The 24,668-nt window shown below is 37.4% G+C and overlaps 2 protein-coding genes across 2 annotated transcripts in view; both read left to right on the top strand.

The window, feature by feature from the left end:
• cacna1fb (calcium channel, voltage-dependent, L type, alpha 1F subunit) overlaps positions 1-10,399 on the top strand; it is a 59,083-nt gene extending 48,684 nt beyond the window's left edge. The window contains exons 39-48 of the mRNA XM_083553611.1: positions 55-156; positions 548-675; positions 1,303-1,410; positions 2,314-2,570; positions 3,386-3,409; positions 3,512-3,637; positions 6,325-6,455; positions 7,372-7,484; positions 8,160-8,468; positions 9,123-10,399. Of these exons, the coding sequence (XP_083409737.1) occupies positions 55-156; positions 548-675; positions 1,303-1,410; positions 2,314-2,570; positions 3,386-3,409; positions 3,512-3,637; positions 6,325-6,455; positions 7,372-7,484; positions 8,160-8,468; positions 9,123-9,392 (1,568 nt within the window). The 3' untranslated portion in view covers positions 9,393-10,399. The remainder of the gene's footprint in view (positions 1-54; positions 157-547; positions 676-1,302; positions 1,411-2,313; positions 2,571-3,385; positions 3,410-3,511; positions 3,638-6,324; positions 6,456-7,371; positions 7,485-8,159; positions 8,469-9,122) is intronic.
• A 3,055-nt stretch (positions 10,400-13,454) lies between these two features.
• On the top strand, positions 13,455-24,668 carry sypa (synaptophysin a). Its single transcript, XM_083553785.1, has 7 exons — positions 13,455-13,609; positions 17,833-17,898; positions 19,765-19,889; positions 20,062-20,257; positions 20,360-20,551; positions 22,060-22,380; positions 22,563-24,668. Exons 1-6 carry the CDS (start codon positions 13,592-13,594, stop codon positions 22,345-22,347), a joined length of 885 nt encoding a protein of 294 aa, XP_083409911.1. The 5' UTR covers positions 13,455-13,591; the 3' UTR covers positions 22,348-22,380; positions 22,563-24,668.

The raw sequence follows: 24,668 nt of genomic DNA, 5'->3' as shown, positions 1-24,668 counted from the left end.
GGAATGAATTTCCATTTGATTCAATTCTGTCTAATAACACTGCTCGATCCTTAGGTCACCCAGACCAGGAGAATGAGGAGCTGAGGGTCATCATTAAGAAGATCTGGAAACGCATGAAACCCAATATTTTAGATGAGGTTATTCCTCCTCCTGCTGGTGAGAAGAATCACTCAGATTTTTATCTCATGCTTAAAGGCTGCTTCGAGGCTTATGATTCCAAAAATATGCTCTATAGAGCTTTTCAGATCGTGGTAAAATTTCCTTCTTTTCATTTTTTATAGCATTTTATATTCATTCATAGAACGCATTTGGTATGCTGTGATTTTTGTTTACTTGTGCTTCCTTATGAACTGAAGTAAATCTATTTTAAATGAATTGATTTGCTCTTTCATTAGAAGCAGTGCAGTAATTTACACATGTTCATGTGGAGTTTTTTTTGCCAGGGCTTTTCCTTTATTAAACAAACTTCCTTCATTTATTCATCCAACCTTCCACAGTGTATGGCAGATTCATCATATTATCATTTTTCTCACTGTGTGTTCAATAGCAGAGGAAGTGACTGTGGGCAAGTTTTATGCCACATTCTTAATTCAGGATTACTTCAGGAAGTTCCGTAAGAGAAAAGAGAAAGTGGGTCTGGGAGACCCAGATCCAAGAAGGCCATCAGCTCTACAGGTACATGTTTAATCTTGTCTGCTCAAAATATTATAACATTTTATAATCATAAAATCTTAAAACAATACATTTATTTATATACATAAATATATATATCTCAGGGTGCTCATATTATACCGAAACATTTTCTCCTGACATTGTACCATTCCCTTCATATTTTACATATTCATGTATTCAGTATTATCTTTATTACTTTACAGTATGTTTGTAATAATATTTATTTATACTGCATTTAATGTTAGAGGGATGGAAAAACCTTCCAATCAAACTGTCATGTATCAGCCATTCTAACATTTACAGAATTAATCTCGATCTCTATTTATTCCCCCTGCAGCAAAAAGAGAAGATATAAATTTTACAGAACGATATGTAATGTAAATTGAAACCACAAATATATGAAAATTGCTTATTAAAATTGCATTTGTTCCAGTACAAGCAACAACTAGCTTAATATATTCTGTCAGAACCTGAGGCGCTAGTGAGTTTGTTGTTTTAAATGAAAAAATAAACATAACATAACATAACATAAAATAAAATAAAATAAAAATTTGAAAAGTGGGTATATGCTAAGTGCTTGTGCAGCATATATACCGTGGCCCTGTTTTTCTCCATTTGCATTTGTGTCAGGCGGGTCTGCGCACCCTACAAGATCTTGGGCCAGAGATTCGCCTAGCTATAAATGCAGACCTCGAGGAGGACGAGGAGGACCTGGAGGAAGAATTTGAAGAGGATGAGGTATGCTGTATGGTATCTTAAAGAAACATTTGAGAACTTATTGTTTATATGCACATTATATAGACAAAGCTTTTGTGGACACCTGGCCATAAAATTCATATGCCTTTTTTAAAAAACCCATATCATGTTTAGATCCCATTTGCTGTTGTAATAAACTCTTTTGGGATAGATTAGATTTTGGTTTGTGGTTATGGAGGTTTGTGCTCATTCAGCCACAATTATATCAGTAAAGTCAGGTACTGATGTAGGGTGAGGAGGCCTTGGGTGCAATCAGAATTCCAATTCATCCCAAAGCTGTTTAATATGGCTGAGGTCAGAGCTCTATAACCGGCCACTCAAAATCTTAGACTTCAACCCATGTGAACCATTTGCTCACGGAGCTCTCTTTGTGTACAGGGAAATTTTATTTTAGAACAGGTTTAGGTTTCTGAGTTCAAGTAAAGGGAATATTTTATGCCAAAGACATCTGATACAATTGCGTTAACCAAAACAACATTTTAAAGGAGGCAGCTTAACAAATGTAGAGGTTAAACATTTAGTCTGCCTAAAGATCTGCTTTTCTGACACAGTAAATATCAAGTTTTAACCTGGTAATCGGGCAACTACATGCTGTACCAAAATAAACAATCAATTCGGTTTTAAATAAGGTATCGGCTGTCAAAATGTCATGATGCTGCAACACTGCCGCATGAAATCTTTAAATGCAAACTTCTCTCTTTTCAACATATTATTTTTAGATCAGCACATGATCTTTAGTTGTTTTATGAGTCAGTACTAAATATTAATTTATAATATTAGAACCAAAATAGGCTACAACTTTTAATTTCATTACATGCCTATTATGGTTTTAGCATTATTCAACATTAGCAATAATTATAGTCTTCTCTGTCTTTGCTTTGTTAGAATCAAAATGGTTATGCTGGAAACGCAGAGTTCCCAGACCGTCGCTCCTCTGTGGTCTCCACACCAACAGTTTCATCCGCTGCTATGTCAGGAGAAGGTTTCTCCAATGGAGGCCTTAGTCACAGGAATTCATTAACCAGAACACCAAATGGTAGCGGCATCATCTTAGAGCAGGAGAAATTTAGACGTGGAGAAAACAGACGTTCCTCCCTCTACTTCCAGCACAAGAATGGTGTGATTGACCAACCATCAAAGAGGTCAGAGACACTGTTAATATGCATAGTATTGTGATTGTTTCAATAAAATAACACAATCTCTGTTACTAGTCACTCCAAGACTCAGGTGGGAATAACTCTTTACAACACAAACAGAACCCTAAGAAAGACTCATTATCTGATATTTTTCTGATTGTTATTAGTTTTGATAATTCTTTGTTCTGCAGTGAACTGAAAGCAAACATTTTTTAATATTTATCATGGTAATTTCAGTCAATTTAAAATTTTTGCCAACAATACTGGCCTTGCTGAACCCAGGAAAATGTCAAGAGCCAGCAGTCACATGAGTATGCAGAATAATATATGAAAAAAAAAAAAAGAAAATGATAACAATAATCTAATCGTCACATATTGCACCACTTCTAGAGGTGGCAAAAATCCAATTTAGTAACATGACATTTGTTTATTTACAGACCTTTTACATACCAGATCTACTAATATTCTCAGAAAATACTTTTTTATTATTTTATGAGAATTTAACTTTTTTTACATACTAATTTCTGCATTAACAATTAGGCCTGAAAACAACCAAAAACAGATCATTACTCAATCATTATACAATATCAGTATCTTGAGAAGACGCATCTTGAGAAGTGGTAGACTGGTGAATTTGGTGTTTTAAACAAACAAAATTTGTATTATGTTTTTGTGGAAAAACCATGAACAAACACCACAATGCTTTTTATTGTATACATACACGTATTGCAATTGCTGCATGTTCTGCTACAATCTGTGTATGTGATTAACCACTATTTATTTACCTTTTACTTTTTAACTATTTTTCTGTTTGTTTATAGAGTTTCATATCACATGCATCCAGGGTAAGTACAGAACTCAGCTTGATATTTCAATCATTTTTTCTTTCTTATATGTTGTTGTTTTGTTGTTTGTCATGACATTGTTTTGCTTCATCCAACACACAGGAGAGACTCAAGGGAGCACTTTAGCCCTTCTATTTCACGAAGTGTAGAAGGAGAGGAGGGGTACCATAGAGAGCAGATTTTTCACAGGAGGGAAGAAGATGAGGAGGTCATAACTCCCAGAGAAAGGTCTTATTTTCTTCTCCTACACTGTGCACTATTGTGAAAATAAAATATAGTGTAAATAGCACAATCCATTCCAATATATAAAAATAGCATATTGTAATATAAAGATGTGTGGGTGTCTGGGTTGAAAAATAAACTTCACTTTAGCAGATTTAAAATAATTATAAAAAGAAGTATATATGTGCTTTTTAAATGGTCACTTTACTGAGTCCAAACGTGCCCAATTAACAAATAAACAAATAATCATCTCATACATCACATACACTGTACACCAACACATAGACTCCGAAAGGAGTGGGAAGACCAGAGGACTTATAACCTGTGGTAATAGCATCCACTATCCATCTGCTGAGAGTCCGCTTAATGGTAGGAAATCCTTTCCTGTGAGGGCCATAGCAGAAAAACAGTTGCTCTGACTTTCTCCACGGACTCCTGTGGAGTTACGTATCCAGTGCGCTCACTGGACACAATCGATTTTGCTTTTCCTGGTCTGGAGCTAGGAAAGAAGGAGGGCAGAATGCCTGCAAAACGACAGCTCATGAGGGAGCCGTAGGCACCTTAGGCACATACCCAGTTTTAGGGTAGAGAAAGGCAATGGCCATGCCAGGGGTAAACTCCAGGAGAGACAGGGCCACAGACAGAGCCCTTAGGTCCCCAATCCTCTTAAGGGATGAAATCGCCAAAAGAAAGGCAGTCTTTACTGACAGGTACTTAAGGGCAACCTCGGCCAAAGGCTCGAAAGGGGGTTCAGATATAATCCTAGTCCTCAGCCTCCAGGTAGGAAACATGTCAAGAGAGGGTGTTTTCCCAGCAACTGCCCCGCAGGCGGGGTACAATAAACCATGATACCGGACATGTAAACCCTCAGGGTGGACGGGGCCAACCCTGTGGCAAACTGTTCTTGCAAGAACTCCAACCGGGCAGTTGATTGGGTCTAACTGGTGGTGCTCACACCACATGGAAAACAGCTGCCATCTAGTAGCATACGACCTCGTCATGGAGGGAGCTCTGGAATGGAGTATGGTCTAAACTACCTCAGTAGAGAGACCAGCTGCTAGAAACTGTGCCCCCTCAGGGACCACAGCCATAGCTTCCAAAACTCTGGGCAGGGGTGAACTAGGGTTCCTCCAGCCTGCGAGAGAAGATCCCTTCTGGGAGGAATGTCCCAAGGAGGTCCCTTGAGGAAGGACAGTAGGTTTGTAAACCACAGTCTGCCTGGCCAACGAGGTGCCACCAGTAGGAGACGTACTCCTTCCTAGCAGATTCTCTCCAGAACTTCCAGGAGCAGCTCGATAGGCGGGAAGGCATACAGACGTAGCCTCGGCCATGTCTGCACCATGGCGTCCAGCCCCAGAGAGAACCAGAGGGGACAGTGCAAAGTCTCCTGGGTCGCAAACAGATCTACCTGGGGTCTGTAATATCTCTGCCATATCTGCTTTAACACCTCTGGACGTCCGCTCTCCAATTCATCTGGCTCGGGATGTACATGACTGTGCCACCATGAGGGATGCGTTCGTTGTTAGCGTTACTCAACGACAATGCGCTCCCAGGACGGGGCCTTGAGACAGGAACGTGTGTTCTCGCCATATATCTAAGGTTTAAAGAGCTCGCCTCGAAACCTTAATAGTACAGAGTGGGCTGCCCCCTCGGGAGAACCCTCTGTCTCTGAGCCACCACTGGAGGGGTCTTATATGGAGCAGGTCGGGAAAAAACAGTAGGTCGGGAAGAGACTGTGACGCGGGATGCAGAAAAACGCTCATCCAGCATACTGGGAACGCATTGCTTCTGCTTCTCACCCGGCCAAGCTAACTCTAGCTTGGACGCGGCTCGCGTAATTACCTCCAGAAGCTCCTTGAACAGCACAGGCTGTGAGGAGTCCGTAAACTCGCCAGCTTCTTTCGAGAGCTGATTGAGCATGCTCTACTCCCAAACAAACAACACAAAGCTCATGTGTGTTTCCCCGTAATAAAACGTGGGCAAGGAGGGACACACGCGAAAGGTAGTTTGTTTTCTAGCCATGTTGCACAGATTTACACACAAAGCGCTTACCTGAACAACAGAAGCTAATGTCGCTACCATTGCTCAGTCATTTTGTAGCTTCCTGGTTTACGCGACATTACCCGCCGATGACGTCACAACTTGCCTATTAGCCGGATTTCACACGTGATTTAGAGCGTTGACAACGCGGGGCGTTCCCAAAGCGTTTTGATGCAGCTCGTGTTCCTGAAAGGGAACCCCTTATCTTGGTCAGGATGATAGGGTATCCTGGGCCGTTACTGTACCCTAGTTGGGATAGCCAATGCACTTACAAAGAGGCACACAAATGGGGTTTGAAGTATATGAAGTGCATAGGGGTTCAGCACATGGGGGGCACCATTGCATGTGGTGTATTTATTCTTGTTTTTATCACTCTTTTTTGGGAGGGGGTGGGGGCGCCAACATTCATATTGCATACCCCTCAGAAAATTTGTAGTTGCACCCCTGCACTGCACCCTGAGGAAACCCAAGTAGACAGAGATTTGAACATGCACAAATAAACAATACCGGCAGCAAATATACCTGCTTTTTAAAGGTTTTACCAAAACAGACAGCAATAATCAAATTACTCTGAAACAAACCTCATCTGTTTTTTGTTGATCTATGACCAAGTTTGAAACTTGTTCACCTTTTAATTATTTATCTCTTCGCAGGCATGGCTACAGAGATGAAGGGCCCATGCATGCATATGGTGGACAGCCTGCATACAATAACCAATATGGCAGCATTTATGGTGAGGCCAAAAAGTCAGCCAGAAGACGACTCCTGCCTGCAACCCCCACTGGTACATTAAATAATTGTTTGCTTTTATAATCATTCCTCCCTCTAAGCATTGCAGTAAGTGGAAAATATTAAGAGAATAGTTACAATCATAGATTTTAAAAGCCAGTACCACAGATTTTATAATGTAGTACTTTATTCAATTATTTTTTATGTATATTCATGTTCAGTGTCCACTTTATCAATTACAGGCACACTTTGCATAAAAACAATTTAGTCAGCCAAAATAACGTACAAAACTATATAAAAAAGAAGTTATATACAATCAGTCAATGGTCAGATTACCCACACACATCATATCACATGATCTCTGCACCTGAATATTTTTTTCTGTGAATCAGCACATATTTATAAGCACTCTTTGTCTCACGTTTGTCATTCGTGATTGTCCTTGTTCCTCTTCAGTTCCGGGTACAGGTTTATTGTTCAAGTATTCTGAACTTAATAAATTTAGTGTTTTGTCTTCATGACACATTTCACATTATTCCTTTTGAATAAGAACTTACTAATGAGTGCCCAATGTTTTAAAATCCCAACAAGACTGATGCACCACACATTACCTTTCAACACTACTAATACCGTCATTGTTACTATTTCTCACATGTTAGAAATCATGGAAATTATTTATAAATTTTTGTTTTAAATTGTATTTGAATGTTTTCAAATACAATTTAAAACAAAAATTGTATTTGAATGTTTTCATAGGCCAAACCAAACATTACTTCCAAGTTTTCAAATGTTCCAGTAACTTAGTTATTTCATATTTAAAAGCAAATGTTGGTAAATAGACTATACCTCAAGGGTCTTTAGTCTACTCTGCAAGTGGAAGTTATTTTGACTAAAAATCTTCCCTCCCCATAAAAAAATTTAAATATTAAAGTGTGGGCATTTTTATAACAAGCACTTTTGCATCACTTTAGGCAGGAAATCATCTTTTACCATCCAGTGTTTGAGACGACAGGGGAGCAGTGATGATCTCCCCATTCCAGGCACCTACCACCAGAATATTCCACCCTGTAGAGCACGCTCACAGGTACCTCATCCTGAATTAGATGCACATACACAGTCAGGCACCTCATATGCACTCTATAATCCATGTGTATATCTGATTAGTGCAAATTCTGCTTATTTTAGAGAGCTACATAGTGCTATATTGATCCTAAGAATAGTAAAAAAAAAAAATGTATATTATGCTCTTGATTCATTTATCAATGCAGTTTGAATCAAGCGCAACTTCCATTTGCAATTTTTTCCAGATACTGCATACAACATCTCAAGCATGAGACACAAACGGGACAATTAAGCTTTGTTTTTAAAATGATGCATAACTGTTGACCCGCTTGCTCACATATTCAACTATTTCAGTTTTTTTTGCAATTAGTAATTAACAGAACATTTAAACATTCACAATCATTTGCCATGTTTAGACAATCTGCTACAGTACTGTAATAATTTAATAATTACATTATTCCATACAAAATTGTTCACCGGAATCAGGAATGAGTAGGCACATCAAGTGGGATAACACAAAAATAAAACTTTCCTACCCATAGCAAGCCACACACACATCAAACATGGCTTAGCATGCAGCACGTGATTCTTATTTGATAATTTGTGTAGCCCTAGCATTATAATACATCTAAACAAAATTTGATCCTTTTTTATTATCTCTCTCTTTGTCTTCCTCCCTCTCTTATCCTATCCTCAGGCGTATGGCAGTTATGATTCACGCCGCAGCAGCAGCCGTTCTTCGACAGGCTCCACAGCCTCCTGGGCAAACCCCAGCCCCCGCCGCAGTCGTCTTCTTTATGCCCCTCTTATACTGGTAGAGGATGAGAGGTCAACTGGTGCATGCAGCGTGGGCCTCTGGGAAAAGAAAGCTGAGGATGGTGCCAGTGTGCCTGTTGCAGGCCGAGTAGGTCAGCCGTACAGGGCCTACACCACCCTGAGAGTGCCCACACAACTCAGCCCGCATTACAGCGAGAAGAGAGGCAGCGCTGACAGCCTGGTGGAGGCGGTAAGACATAGGAGAGTTAACACAATTCTTAATATACAGTATTACATTTCTGAAAGTAGATACAACATTTATAAGTGATTGTACATTTTTATTTGATAAATTCAATTAACAAGAAACTTGATAAATATTTTTGACACACATTTCTAGCCTTCTCTTCCTCACAGAAATGTGGTGAAAGGTTTAGAAAATTTCAGCCATGCTTGTGCTTTAGTCACGTGCCTAGAGCCTGAACTTTCACCTTCACACCACACTGCTACATTGCATGCCTGGTTATTATTTGGTGTATGATATTGCAATCTGCTTTTCATTAGCCAAATAGAATCCATTTAATATTTTCTCACAGGAGACTGAGTTCCTTTTAATCAATGTGTTTACACTAGTTGTAGACTCACAAAATTCTAGACATGATATATGTGCAAATCATTTCACTACTTTCTGCATGATTTTATACTGCTCTCGAAGTTATTTTGGTTAAAGAGATTTAGACTAGGTTCTATTATCAAGATTCTCAGATTTCATATTCTCAACATTGACTCACTTAATAATCAAACTTATTGTGCCCAAGCATAGCTGGGTTCCTGAGCTGAATGAATATATTTTGTATTATTTATTCATTTGTTTTTGTTTTACTGAAATGTAACTGCTTTTCTTCAGGTACTAATCTCCGAAGGCCTTGGCCTGTATGCCAAGGACCCCAAGTTTGTTGCTTTTGCCAAGCGGGAGATTGCAGATGCCTGTCAAATGACCATAGATGAAATGGAGAGTGCAGCCAGTGACTTGCTAAGTCGAGGCAGCACAGGGAGTTCTGGAGGCGGCTTCCATAATCACTCAGACTTAGGGGGGATCTACAGTGATGAGGAAATTGTCAGGAGCCATGATGAAGATGAGCTTGCTGATGAGATGACATGCGTTACCTCATTCTGACTGTCACATCAATGTAGTCAGTCAGAAATTTATGTGTATCGTTAAGGAAGCAGGCTTGCCACTGAGGAAGCCAATGACTCCTTAATGAGTCGCAGAGGGTTGACACTGCAAAGTACAGATCAATTTGATTACTAGAAAATAAAGATCATATTTATATTTTAGGTATATGGATAAATCCCAGAGTTGTTAGTATAGTATTTAGACCTGTGTAGCAGAATGCTGCACTTTCTTGGGCATAAAGAAAAGAATAAATTTGATAGTAAATGGATTGTATTTGATGCTTGATGTGCTGTAGATGAATGATTTGTTTGGCCATTGCAAACTGCATAGATGTGCAACATTACAGCAACCATTTTCAAATGTTACTGCAATGAAACACAATGAAACTCTGTACATGGAACCATGTGACAATAAGTGCCTTGAAACAAGGTTCATTTTCATACTGGAAGTGTCAGTCAGAATGTGCATCAACTGTAGTTAAGGTTTTACCAATCAGACGTTCCTCAGTGGATGGATATCAGTGGTCCTGATATGCTTTAAAGAGGACATTCCCTTGTCTTGCTGTGCAAAGTACAATGTTCAGTCCAACACTAACTGATGTAAGAAATGCAGGTCTGGCTAATATTACCTGACTTTGACTTATTGGAATTTATAATATGTATAAAGTTGAAAGATTTGTACTTAAGTGGAAGCTTAATTATACATGTTGAATATGTTTATAATTATACAAATTCATAAAATCTTTAAAGAAAGTCTGCTGCTTATCTTATCTTATTAATGCATAGCAATATTTTATGAATTAGTGTAAGAGATCCCAAATCTCAAGCTTTTATACTTTATCACTGGATGTCATTTCCCACTGTACATGACTGTATTTTTTTTTTTTTCAGCTGGGTATTTTTTTTTTCCCATGACTGTTTTGTAAAACCTTGACTTTACCAAGTTTTACAAAAACACTTTTAGTGTATGAGAATGGACAAATTGGAATAAATATAACTTAGTATTTACATTTTGTCTTATTTAAATGATTTTTAACTAATTTGCATTGTTTAGAATTTAACAAATTCTTTCTATTTAGTAATCCTTACAATTTTCTTGTTTACTCCAAATGGAACGAAACCCCTATATATTTATTTATTTATTTATTTATTTATTTATTTATTTATTTATTTATTGTCTGTCTGTCTGTCTGTCTGTCTGTCTGTCTGTCTGTCTGTCTGTCTGTCTGTCTGTCGGTCTGTCTGTCTGTCTGTCTGTCTGTCGGTCTGTGTGTTTATTTATTTAAACTGTGGCTTATGCCATGTTTATTTTTAATTTAATCTCAGTGAATTAGTTACAAAGAGATATCTAACTCTCCTGTTTTCGATATTTACATGTTAAAAGTATAACAAAAGCAGACATTTTAAGTTTGAAAGTATGCCCACCTTGTGTCCAGTGTTCTATTGTCTGCTGCCACCTTAATCTGTTTGTGCTGTGACTGAAAATAAATGAATAATATCATAATTCAGAATTCTATACAAAATGCGTATAAATGTAGATTAAATGCATTTAAATGTATACAATGTAGATCTGTTCAGCTGTGTGTTAATAATACTGCTTATTATTATACACATTATATCAGAAATGTTTCATGCTCAACTTTTACAAATCAATGCACTGCTTCCAAACCTTTGGCCTCATTATAAAGCAATTCTTCAGTAATTTAAATATGTAAATATTTTTCCTATGTTTTAGAAGATATATCATTGTAGATGTTAAAGATATTAAAAGACCCTGAAAGCTTTTTGGAAACGATATTGTTTGAGGAGCACAGTCTATCTTTTGCATCTTCATTGATTCCTTCTGAAGATACTGAAGTATTTTCCACATTTGTTCACCCGTTTTGTACGTCTGTGAAAAAAAAAAAAAAAAAAAAAAAGGCATTTGTGAAAAATGTTTAGCATACATAGCCATAGTTATGGTTATGATAATGGTTATTCTGAAATTAGAAATTATATCATATAGTTTTAAATTGTAACTATAATTATTAGAAGTATAATATAGTTCATTAGATTTGACTACATTCATGGTAGGATGAATGTAGGATGCAGACTCCTATGGAGGCCTGTGAGAATTTCTAGGATATTTTTTGTTTCTTCAAAGCGATAAATCTGCTGCTGCTATCTCTTATTAAACTATATGAATGGTGTTCACAGATTTTGTGCATGTCTGTAAAACGGGAGGATTTCGGAGCTTATTTAAAGGCCTGTGAAGATGCTCATCATCTCTACCAACGCAGGTCGAGTCATCACTCTGTTCTCTGCGCACTATACGCCTTCCCTCTCTGGTTGCCAGATTGTGTCTGCTTCAAACTACAATTTTCTGAACACGATCCAAGAGGAGATGTACACCAGCCTAAATTTGTTGGAGCAGAATTGTCAAATGTACATTTACTTTTTATTTTATTAAAATGTTTTATCAATGACTGGACACTATTACTTCTCAATAGAACGTATCCTTTTAAAAATAAATTTTTTAAACCTTTATTTCATTTTTATATTGTGATATATTTGCTATGTTTGCCTCTTACTGTAACACCATGCAGAAAACATGCAGATAGCTTATACTTGAATAAATTAGATTAAAATGTAATGTCATTGTGCAGAATCCAAGTACAAAAAAAAAAAATTAATCCACATAGAATTTAACAAGAAGAGAGAGTTGTTTATCCCGTGTGGTCCAATTCAACAGATGAGTTCCTGTAGCTCAAATTGCTGAAAAAGTTAATGCTGTTAATGCAGCTAAAGAGGGACCAACACAATATTAGGCAGGTGGTCATAATGTTAAGCCTGGTCGGTGTATAGTTGTGCATTGTCAAAGAAATGAAGTAAAAATGTCCAGTGACCATCAGGTCAGAACACAGTAATTATACAGTAATGTGCAAAGAGACATGGTAGAGTGTAAAGTATTTTGGAAGTATCATAGTTTTGCAAAGAACAAGTTGTCATAGAGTGCAAACAACATTATTAATGTACAATATATGGTGCTTTTGACCTTTGTTAAGTGTTTCTATATTCACAGCAAATTATTGTGTGATTAGAATCAGCATATTTGAAGCTTTAGTGACCACAATGCACCTTGACTTAACTTCTTGGACCTTCTCTTACCTTATGAGGATGTGATTTGTCAAGAGTAATAAACGTGTCAGAGGAATACATGGTCAGGTGTAGTGTGGGCAGTGAATAAATCGTATGATACTTTTACAAAAAAACAAAAAAAAAATGGATGGGGTTTGCCACTGTTATTTTATTAAATTGGAAAGAACCAAGGTTTTTAGGATATTGGTCATCGCAACAGTTTTACAATAAAAAGATGGATGTTACACAAGTTGAAGATGTTATATAAGGGTTGTGCTTTGACTGTGTTTTTGGGTGCTTCCATAGACTGATATAGACCTACCTTTTTTTTTTGCTTCTGCTGAATAAAGTCCTTGTTATTTGGCAACACAACCCCGGATCATAACTTAGTTTGCTTCTTTTGCTTGGCATTTAAAATTTGTAAGAGTTAAAACATGTCCCAGACTGGACATGCTAGCATCTGAATTTGGAGTTTACAAGGCTGTCAGGTGATTGCAAGAAACTGTTCTTTAGTCTATTAGTATTCCATATAGGATATAAAGGATATAATTGCCCAAGCTAACACACTGGATATTGAGCTTAATGTTCAGCTCAGTGAGGATGCTGTCCATGTCCATGCCAATAAACAGCATTCTTCTTTACGTTTGATTGTTGTCTAGAATAAAGAGCAAGAGTGGTTTTGGTACGCTGTTCAGTATGCTGTCTAAGCAACGATAACTGATATCTAGCATTATATAAAATATACACAAGGTTATTCTGACTTAATGAGCTTGTAAGCAGTAGAGTAATAAACTTGTAAATTGCAAGATCTGGGGGAAATCATAAACGTGTGTTGCAAAATTGCTGGCAGGACATTTGATATCTCATCATGATGTATTTTATTTTTATTGTAAATGAACAAATATACGTCTGAGCGTTGAAAAACCCAATCTGGCAACCCCATATCCCCCCCGGCATATGACGGAATAGGCTGTTCCGGTGATGCTCTCGCCTCCCCTCTCCTCTCCTGTGTAGGCTGTTTCTGTCGCTGCCTTTACCTCCCACCGCTTTTCTATTTCTCTAATCTACCCGCAAGCAGCAAAGATGGACATTGTAAACCAGGTAAGACATTTCGGGCAGAAAAAATCCCATATTGTATCAGTGTTACAGGAATGTAGGTGTAACACGAACATACATCCGTTTTATTATGGTCGGTTATTAAGATGCGCTCGTAAATTAATGGCAGAATATGAAATAGGAATAACCTGCTGATGCTCTACACATTCGAGTTTTTTTTTCCCTTTAACATTAGTGCAATAAGTCATTCTTTAAGATATAAAATTATTAAAAGTGTTATATTTAGATATGATATTAATATTTTTTTCCATGTTGCAGAGGTTGTACTGATTGCTATGTTATATAGTATTTATTTATGAATACAATGTAAAAAAAAAAAAAAAAAATTATTTTAAGCATGCAATAAAAAGAAAAGTGTGTTTAACCTGTGGATTCGGTTTAATGGCAATTAATAAGGGAAGCGCATTAAATCCGTCGCACGGAAAGAAAAGGCCTTGGGATGAAATGCAGCTCCGACTAAAGAGGCTGCTGTGGAAAATGGCAGCTGATTTTCCCGAGAGCCGCTTGTGTGACTCAGACCATCATTTCCTTTCAAAGCCACCTGTCTTTGTATTTTTCTATAGACGCCACATTGGCTTGCAAAAACAATATATGTTTTTAAGTGCAAAATATATGTGTGCTTTAGTCACCTTGATCTATCATCAGTGCTGAATTTGGAGGATGGCGAGTGCTGTTACATTTGTTTGTTTGTTAAATGCAAAGTAAAAACGGTATTGTGAAGCGACGTGGGTTGAATAAGGAGATAAAATCGTAAGATTGTATTGATTGGGATGTTGAAAGTCTCTGGTGTCGCCTTCAGCCGCGCCTTCTGACGTCACTCCCTCCTCCTTGTCTTCGGATGTGACAGTCACACACCACTGGGGCCCTAAAAAACCCACTGATGTTGCTGTGGTTCTTGTTGTTGTTTAGTACCGAATGATCATTTCTGAATTATCATTAGTATAATGTGCATTGCAGATGGGTCACATTCAGTCTAATGAGCCTGTGTTTGTGATTCTGTTAGTAATCATCTGAACAACAGAAAAAAAAAACAATTAAAAATACAAAATCGTTCTGTTTTGCCTTTATTGCTTCTAATCATTTATTCAAAACAGATTTTGTACACACTTAAAACCCTGTTTTGGAAGATTTTACCCAAAACCTCTCTTATTCAGAGTACTGGGTCTGTGCTTACAACTCTCTTATTGAATATCACCTTATTATTATTATTTTTTCTTCTTCTTCAAATTTTCCCTTGTCCAGTTTCGGTGAGCCAGTTTCCACCGTAGACCTTAAATGTAACCCTGTGTTGCTATTTGCTTTTGGAGGACATCCAACTTAAGGTTTACAATTTTTACTTAACTTAATGAGGACTTCCTGTCAGCTAAAACCGTTTTGTCCATTCTCTCTGAATGGTCTGATCAATAAGGCATGTTTGGTTGCAGAATTAAAGGATTTATTTATTTTTTTTTTTACTTCATGTTATGTAAGCTGTATAGATTTTTCTGTGTTAAAATCACAGCAAATTGTCAACTGGTGAAATACCCAAACCAGCCCATGTGCCACTAACAACCTCACACTTTCTAACTAATGATGATTGATTAGCTCAATCTCCTAAAATGTATATGCATGATGTTTTGCATTGAGCTGCTGGCCATTAGCTGATTGGACAATTAATTAAATGGACAGGTGTGCAAATGTTCCTATTGAGAGAGAACTGCAAGCGCATTTCACCTGTGTGTTTGACATATGTGTCTTTCTTAGTTTATGTATTTTAGAAGAATGTTCATTTAATAATAGACAAACTGGATGCCCCTTATGAAACGTTTCTTTGTACAGCAAGCATAAATGTCCTATTAAATGCCAGTTATTACATTTGCACTTGCAATGTCCTAGAAGCAAAACAGAATATGCCAGTAGTTGTCTTGCAAAGCTGTCTCAAGGTGATTATCATTATAAGTTTACTGTTTGTTGAACAAGATCATTATAACCGTAATGGTTACAATAATCTCCACTATAGGGGTGGATGAAGTAAAGACCTACCACTTGTATCAGCATTTCAACAAATGTTACTCTTAATTTTAAAAAGACACATTCTCAACCCCATGAGATGTTTTCAAATTTATTTAAATACTAATTATCGCCTTTCAGGTCCCACCAATTAAATTTCATGTTCATCCTGCACAATGTGATAGTGACAAACTGTGATAACTTTTTATTTAATAGTTATCAGTCCTTCTCCTGATTAAAATTAAGTGATCAGTAGGTTTAAGCTGTGTAGCTAGGTATGTAACTAGCAAAAAAAAGGCATCAAAAACATACAATATACTGTGTATAGAATTTAACCCCTCTACAGATATTTTACAAAAAGTAATAACGTATATACTGTAACCATACTGCAACTTTTCTTTCCCATCATGATTGTGGTTGATTGTGACCGAGGGCATGACTTATGATGGAACCAAATATAGAATAATTCATTTGGCCCCTGCTGGTCTGTATTTGGCATAATATTGAGAAATCTGCTCCCATCATACTCAGTATGGCACTCAGCTTTCTGTCACCTACTGGGTGACAGATAATATTGAGGTTTTCATTCCAAGAGGGAGGCATACCATTTTGCCACTGTCTAATGCCAAGCAATGCTGTCACCTTTAATTACCTGAGGTGTAAGGATACTGCTATAATTGGACAACTGACCTCCTGTGTCAATGGAGCATGCCATTTAAGATATATTTACCCTTCTTACATACATTTCAGTGATCAGACTAAGAGTGGGTTCAGTAAAGAGCTTTATAACATAAAAAAAGGCCACACAAGTTGGCATGAACCTTGATTAAGTGGGAATGTTAAGCACTTTGTTGTTGCTTCGTATCCACTGGTACAGAGAGACTTTTGGGAAGTGCCTATGAAATTGTAGCCAGACCTCAGATTAAAAAGCTCTCGCTTGGAGCATAAGGCTTTTGTCATTAAAGGGAGTGGGAAGTCTCATCTGAGATGGGAGTGATGTCCCTTTACGGGGAGATCATCACCATGGATATCTACATCATTGGATGGGGCAGTGTAGTACTGCACAGGCACTTTGTGTGAATTAAAAATACATCAACTTGTTACAACTGATGGTGGTTTATCCAGTTCTTTAGTTTCTCTTAACTATTCTGAGACATAGCTTTACTGAGAGCAGCTCTCCTACTAAGTCTGCCCAATGGTTCAGCAAATTGGACGTAGACCTGATAGAGGAATCAGCAGTGGCATCTCAGTTCTGGGATATGTTTGCCAAGCACAAGGTACACTCCCCTGTCAATTCCAGATCATTTAATTGTCAGCTATGGACTGTTATTTCGCTCTCTGGTGGAGCCCAACAGCCTGCTGGGACAAGACACATGTACAGGCATGTCCTCATCAACACTAGGGGTGTATATGGTGGACAGTGCAGTACGGCACAGTGATGTGAATGGCTTATCACCACTTCTCATCTTATTGAGGTGAGCAGGGAACCTTTATCTGCCACTTTGCACTTTGCCCCAAAGTCTTTCTTTATGAGTCTATGCAAGATGTTAAAACTGAAATGGTGCAGCTCCAAACTGTCTTTCAAAACAAAGTGGAAGAACTGCATGCCATAGAGATAGGCTCACTTTTCAATCATTAGTAGCCAGCAAACCTGGGGTGCCCTTGTGCATAAGCACATGGTTTTTGGAAAACAATATCAGCCATGTTGTTGAAAATCCACACACCACTCAGCCTTCTAAGAATGTTTACCTGCATTATGTGTTTCTGGTAGTGCTTAGTATGTGTCCTATAGTATAATTCAGACCAACTAGCTGCAATTATCAGATCTATTAATCTGAGAATAAAAAGCAACTGGGGGATTTCACGACATAACAACGACCAAGTCACTATGTAAGACACATTATCATCAGGACTTATATACTGTGACAAGCACTTAATTTTTGGCTACCTGTAATGCTGCTAACTCCACATCACCATTTTCCAGGCTCTAAAGTCTTGGCCAGTACACTATGTTTGAGAATTCAAAATGTAATTGGCTGTGATTCATAAGACATATATAATTAGCTCTTAGTAGTGTTATGTTGGCTCAAAATGATTAAGGATACCCAGAAAACAGCCACCTATTCACCTCAAGCATGCACATAGGTTGCTTTCATTCCTCTAGCATGTTTTTTTCTTACTAATACAAATTGAATACATTTATTGTTTTTATTTTACAGTTAGTGGCTAACGGACAATTCAGGGTGCTGAAAGTGCCTCTGGGCTTCATCAAGGTTCTGCAATGGGTAGGTTTTTTTTTTTTTTTTTTTTTACATATCTTAATTTTTAACTGTATGTTTGTATGAGCCATGTAATATTGTTGAACACAATGACAAAAAATGTGGATAAAACATCTTTACCTTATCTCTTTTCAATAATGTATTCATCTCTTTATGTATCTGAATTTATGATTCATTGGTAGGTGCTTACCTACGCAAAAAAAAAAAACTTAGTGTGACAAATACATCACAACTGAATTGCAAGCAATTAAACCCACTGCTGTTTTATCATATGTGATTTTCTCATACTATGTAGGAGTCCATTGTATAGGCTCACATGTTAAGATATCCTGCAGGATTCATTCAGCTGTGAGGTGTAGTATCATACTAGCATAGTAGTGACATCTGGTGGTGCTGAGATGCAAATCTCAGCATTATTATTTTATTGTCTTTGTGTAAGCGAGTGTAAATTCATATTTATTAAAACTGATAAGAAGTTGTCTACTGAACAACAGAACTTAACTTAACTGGCTTGTGGCATTAAATGTAATGTAATGTTTCCTTTACTGCATCAGCTGAAAAATATTTTTGTTTGTATTAAGAAATGTATGTAACACTAAAATGAACAGTGACGTTTGAAAAATTGACGTTATCATTTTGTAATATTAAATGGTTCGAGACCGTGTTCATTTCATTCTAAGATGACTAACAATGTGATAGTAATTGTGTAAATATGAGCCACTTGCATTTTTTTATTTATTCAAACCAAATCGACTAAATGCTACAAATCATATCTTCCCATCTGATTTTTTAAACCAAAAGTATACTAGTATTATCAAGTTATTAAGTTATTATTAACCTTTAATCGGTCCTTGGGGTCTATATGACCCCAATCGACTTTTCCTTGATTAAAAAAAAGGGTTCCCTTCATCTGAGTGGAATAATATTTTGTGACTTTTCCTACATAATCTATCTATACACACACAAAAAAAACTGGGCTTGATTCGGTTGTTCTGAAGGTATGTAAAAAAAATTTTTTACACTTCTGGTCTTCGAGGGGTCAATATGACCCCACATTGAAATGAATAGGAAATGTGAAAAAAACTCAATATTTTTTCTTCATTTGTCAAAAAAAAATCTATAAATCCAGCATAAATCAGAAATTTAGATCATCATTTAAGTGATTTTTTCATAAAAAATTAATATTTCATATGCAAGCTTATGGTGTAGTTGAGGAATTGTGTGGTAAATAGGTACAAAAGTACTTCATATCTCCCAAAACACAGCATTAATAAATAGATGAGAAGTAAACAAAAAAATATATATATTATTTGTATAATTAAAAAAAAGTATATTTTTTGTATAATTTCTCTATCAATTGTTGGGGTCATATAGACCCCAAAGACCAGATTTGTAAACAGGAACCTGGACAGGAACAGAAACCTTATGAGGGTTAAGTCCGCTGTCTTAGTTCAACCTGTTTGCTGCAGTGATCTGCAGTGTGTGGCTGTATCCAACCAGACTCCATTTCCACTGTGTGACAGATGGCCATGGATCTCTGTGATATTGAATAGCTCCATTTTTCATTTAACCCTCCTCAAACTGCAGCCCACACCAGAGTGCGTGAGATCTCTTAGTGATTCAGGCTCACAAATTTAAGACAGACCAGGAAATCTTTTTTAATTCTGTATTCAATGATATTCTCAAATGTACTTTGAATTAATGTTGTGTAAGTTTTTTGCAATTAAATTTGGTAGGATACAAAGGTCATTTTTATTAAACATGTTTCTAATTGTAGGCAAAATATTTTTAAATGATTGAACTTTAATTATTTATTTATAGACGGTTTTACAGACACCATACTGTACAGTACCTTTGTGTTTATGCCTTTAGGTGTTTGCCATCTTCGCATTTTCCACCTGTGGGACTTACTCAGGCTCTTTTCGCATAAAGGTGGAGTGCAAAAACAGATCAGAGAGTAATCCAAGAATAAATGTAGACTTTGACTACCCATTTAGGTAAATGACATGCTCAGTGTGTTTATAGTGTTCAAATTAATTTGTATTTCTTGACCTTATTGTAATTGACACGACACTAAAGCATAAATGTACATATGAAAAACAGATTGAAATTCAAACAGTCTTTTAATTATTTTGGTACCCTGATTATAAACAATTAAACAATTTTCAGGCTCCATCAAGTGTACTTTGATGCTCCAACCTGCAAGGGAAGGACTGAGCGTTTGTTCCTTACGGGTGACCACTCTTCCTCTGCTGAGTTCTTCGTCACCATTGGTGTTTTTGCTTTCCTGTACTCCATGGCAGCTCTTAGCATCTATATATTTGCCTTTGAGAAATACCGTGAAAACAACAAAGGGCCACTGATTGTGAGTTCATTATATCTATAGCCCTTTAAAAAATCTACCAACAAAGTAAGATGCTATATATTATAATAAAGGTGCTTCATATTATAATGTTCTTATTTTTAGGATTTTGGTGCCACATGTGTATTCACCTTCATGTGGCTTGTGAGCTCGGCAGCATGGGCGAAGGGTTTGTCAGACGTGAAAACGGCCACAGACCCAGAGTCGGTGATTGAACTTATCCCAGCCTGTGAACTGGAAGGCAGTAGCTGTGGTGAGGTTCATGACCCTGTCATGTCCGGCCTCAACACCTCTGTGGTAAGTAAAGTGTGCTCGATCTGGCTGTCTTGTCTTTAGTTTCTGAAGCAACAAATAGTACTATATCATGATGTGAAGAAATTCAGTAACTAAATTCAAAATATTTCTAGAAATAGTTTGAAAGAAAAAATATTCTGTCGCATAAAAAATATTGTGTTTGATTGATTTTCTCTAACGAATGTGTCGTATGTTTGCAAAAGTTAAATTTTTGTTGTAGCTTTTATGTTCCAATTATGACCTTAATTAGGATTTTGCTCATTCAGACCTGAGAGAAATGAATCTTCTTCTTCTTCTGGCTTCTCCCATTAGGGGTCGCCACAGCGGATCATCCGTCTCCATACCCCCCCTGTCCTCTACATCTGCATCTTTCAAACCAACTACTTGCATGTCTTCCCTTACCACATCCATAAACCTCCTGCTTTCTCTTTTTCTTCTTCCTGGTGGCTCCATCCTGAGAATTCTTCTATGGATATACCTCATGCCCCTCCTCTGCACATGCCCAAACCATCTCAATCGCACCTCCCTCACCTTGTCTCCAAAACGTTCTACATGCGCGGCCCCTCTAACAAACTCGTTTCTAATCCTGTCCATCGTCATCACTCCCAATGAAAATCTCAACATCTTCAGCTCTGCTACCTCCAGCTCCACCTCCTGTCTTTTAGTCAATGTTACTGTCTCTAAATCATACAACATCGCGGGTCTCACCACAATCCTATGAACTTTCCCTTTCACTCTTGCAGATACCCTTCTATTACAAATCACTCCTCCACCTTCACCACCTCTTCTCCCTGCAACTCCCTCTCAATCACTCACATGTCTTACTCCTACTGACTTTCATTCCTCTTCTCTTCAAAGCGTACCTCCACCTCACCAGGCTCTTCTCAACCTGCTCCCTACTCTCAACACAAATCACAATATCATCCGCAAACATCATAGTCCATGGAGACTCCTGTCTGACCTCGTCCTTCAACCTGTCCATCACCACTGCAAACAGGAAAGGGCTCAGAGCTGATCCTTGATGCAATCCAACCTTCACCTTGAACCAGTCTGTCGTTCCTACTGCACACTTCACTGCTGTCACACTGTTTTCATACATGTTCCGCACCACCCTCACATACATCTCTGAAACACCTGACTTCCTTATACAAAACCACAACTCCTCTCTCGGCACCCTGTCGTACGATTTCTCTAAATCCACAAACAACCTGAGAGAAACAAATAAAAGTAAAAAAATTGTCTTGCTTTTTGCCAGTGTCAAATGTAGTAAACAATAAATAATGAGTCTTGGGCACATTCCTTCCGTCTAGGTATCATGCTGAATATGATTTGGGGGCCTTGTATTGACCATAGTTAGATAGATTGATAGATAGATCGAAAGACTGTGCTTGTGTGTGTGTGTGTGTGTGTGAGTGTGCGTGTGTGTGTGTGTGTGTGTGTGTGTGTGTGTGTGTGTGTGTGTGTGTGTGTGTGTGTGTGTGTGTGTGTAATGCTTGTTTTTGCACTTTCAGGTCTTTGGCTTCTTGAATCTGATCTTGTGGGCGGGCAACATCTGGTTCGTGTTTAAAGAGACCGGTATCATTGCTCCTTTCATGCGCCAGCCACCTGCCCAGGAGAAGCAGCCGGCTCCTGACTCTTACGGCCAGCCGGGCTATGGGCAGCAGCCGGATATGTACTCGGGCTCCCAGGGAGGTTATCAACCTGATTACAGCCAGCAGGGCTACAACCAGGGTGGGGATTACAACCAGGGCGGCTACAACCAGCAGGGGGCGCCTACTTCTTTCGCCAACCAGATGTAAGGACACCGCAGTGGAAGAGGGAGATGGAGGCTTGTGAGTGCTCTTTATTTTTATTTATTACTACATTTAGATACTTGTGTGAATATAGCTGTTAAAATTCAAACTTCAGTGAAATCCAGTGGGCTATATATAACTCCATATACATATATATGTACACACCTTTTTTTCACCTTCTGTTTCTTCTTACCCTTCTTACCCACTCTTCTTCTCCACAGAAAGGGGGTGATCGTGTGACCAAGGGAGTGTGGCAACTAAACCCTACCCACACACCTACACTCTTTCTTGTCTGTGTGTTTGTGCATATGTCTGTGGACGTAATGATTGGGGGGAGGAAACGGGGCAGGTGATAAAGAAAGAAAGATGTAGGTTATAAGAAGAAAAGAAAGGATTAATTGTGTGCTGTTCTTTATTGTGATGTGTAATATTAAAATCAAAAGTTAGGTATGATGGGATGATGATACACCAAAATAAATAAAATATATAAAAAAGATATATAGATAATTGCTATATAAATTTTAAATTGATGATGTTGACAATAGCTATGCTAAACTTTGAGAGAATGTATTTGTCTGTGCTGTAAAAATATTAATATGAACAAATATATACACATATTTCCTAAAGATCTGTATGGGATTGTTCTATTATAGTATGTTATGTTTAGGGAAGTTCACTGATGATAAAACTAACTATGATAATGAGCTCTGAACCCAATGGAGAAAGTTCTCTGAGAAGTTACATAGATATTCACTGAAGAAGAGTTTGAATTTTTAGCTGTTCACCCATATTTCTTTTTTCTATTTTTTTTTCTTTTTTTTGTCACTGAGTTTAAAGACATTTCTGCTGAAAGCAATAGGCTATATGAGACCAAACTCCAAATTATCTTTGACACTCAAAACTATCTCGCAGTATTTTTTTTTTCTTTACAACTCAACTTGATTTTCTGCAATATGAGCACGTGTGATAAGTGTGTTAAGTAGCCCCTAAATACTAAACTTCATTTCCTATGCCGCTCAAAAGTGTGCTATTTCATGCAGTTGGGGGATTGCTGTACTACTAGACATTTTTAGTGTAGTGTGGATGCCAGACAGAGAATCAGTACTGTGTATAGAGTTGTTGGTAGTCTAGATAAATGTGCCAGTTTCAATTAGCAGTTTCCCTGTTTTGTCTCCATTTTTTTTTTTTAACTCTTTCCTACTTTCTCTCCCTTTCTCACTCATACACTCACTGAAATCTCTTTTTGAAACCTTAGTTTGTCTAAAAGAGTTTGAAACACTCGCTTTTTTTAGTGTAGTTATACTGAAATATATTTTCAAAGATATTTGTAAATATATATATGTATATGCCATGCAAAATTTGCAATCTAATAGTTTAATATTTTATGTTATACAGCAAATCAATTTAAAGATATAACATCTGTATATGCACTAACTGGACTGATTAACGTACTTGCATAATGTGGATGTCAGAGTAGACTGGTTTATCTGCTTGACCAATCAATCAATATGCAGATGCCAATCTGGCATTATAAGATAGTGTAAGCTTTTTGGAAATTGGTTGAAACTTACTGGATTGTTGTAGACCAGCCTGCATTGTCCATTCAGACTAACTTGTGTGTTTCAAGCTACAAGCATGAACATCAATTTGCGCATACAGAAATGTGATTTGTATATCTACACTTTCTTGTATGATATCAGCCTTGAATTATGAATTTTTTTAAGCTGCCGTAATCTATATGCAAGAAAGATGAAGATACACTGTCTAAAGGCTGAGGAACAAAACAGTCATTCTCAGTCCCTCACAATCAGTGCATTTATTTGGCATTAATTTGTTAGATATTTTTATGATGAGCGGCTCGGTAGTTATGCATGATCACGTGCGCATATGTCTAGCTTGATTGAATTTATGACTGGGTGTCATCAAATATTTGCACACTGCTCGTGTTCCATGGGTGTAAGGCAATTTGATTCGCTTTTGAGTAGATCTAGAAAGCCTGTGAACCCACAGCCTTAGCACCTTGCTTTTTCTTTTTATTCTGTCTTCTCTCTTGCTCTCTCTAATCTGTCCCATTCCTTCTCTCCCTAATAATTATGCTATTCAACTACTCTGTTGTAAGTGGTGTTTGGTCCGTCTCGTGAAACTCTCAATGCCTTTGGGTTGTGCTGTATTTATTGTGTATAATATATTCTTAGCGTTAAAATGATGTTGATGACAGTGAATATGACCATGTTGAAAAATCACCAAAATTATCCAGAAATTCTGTTGTATTGTTCTATGGAATCCATGAAGAAAAATTCAATAAAGAATAAGTTATCCTGTTGAAA

The sequence above is a fragment of the Silurus aristotelis genome (assembly GCF_946808225.1).
Source record: "Silurus aristotelis genome assembly, chromosome: 11".
Taxonomy (NCBI): domain Eukaryota; kingdom Metazoa; phylum Chordata; class Actinopteri; order Siluriformes; family Siluridae; genus Silurus; species Silurus aristotelis.
The sequence above is the reverse complement of the archived record's forward strand: the minus strand, read 5'-3'. Positions and strand labels throughout refer to the sequence as shown.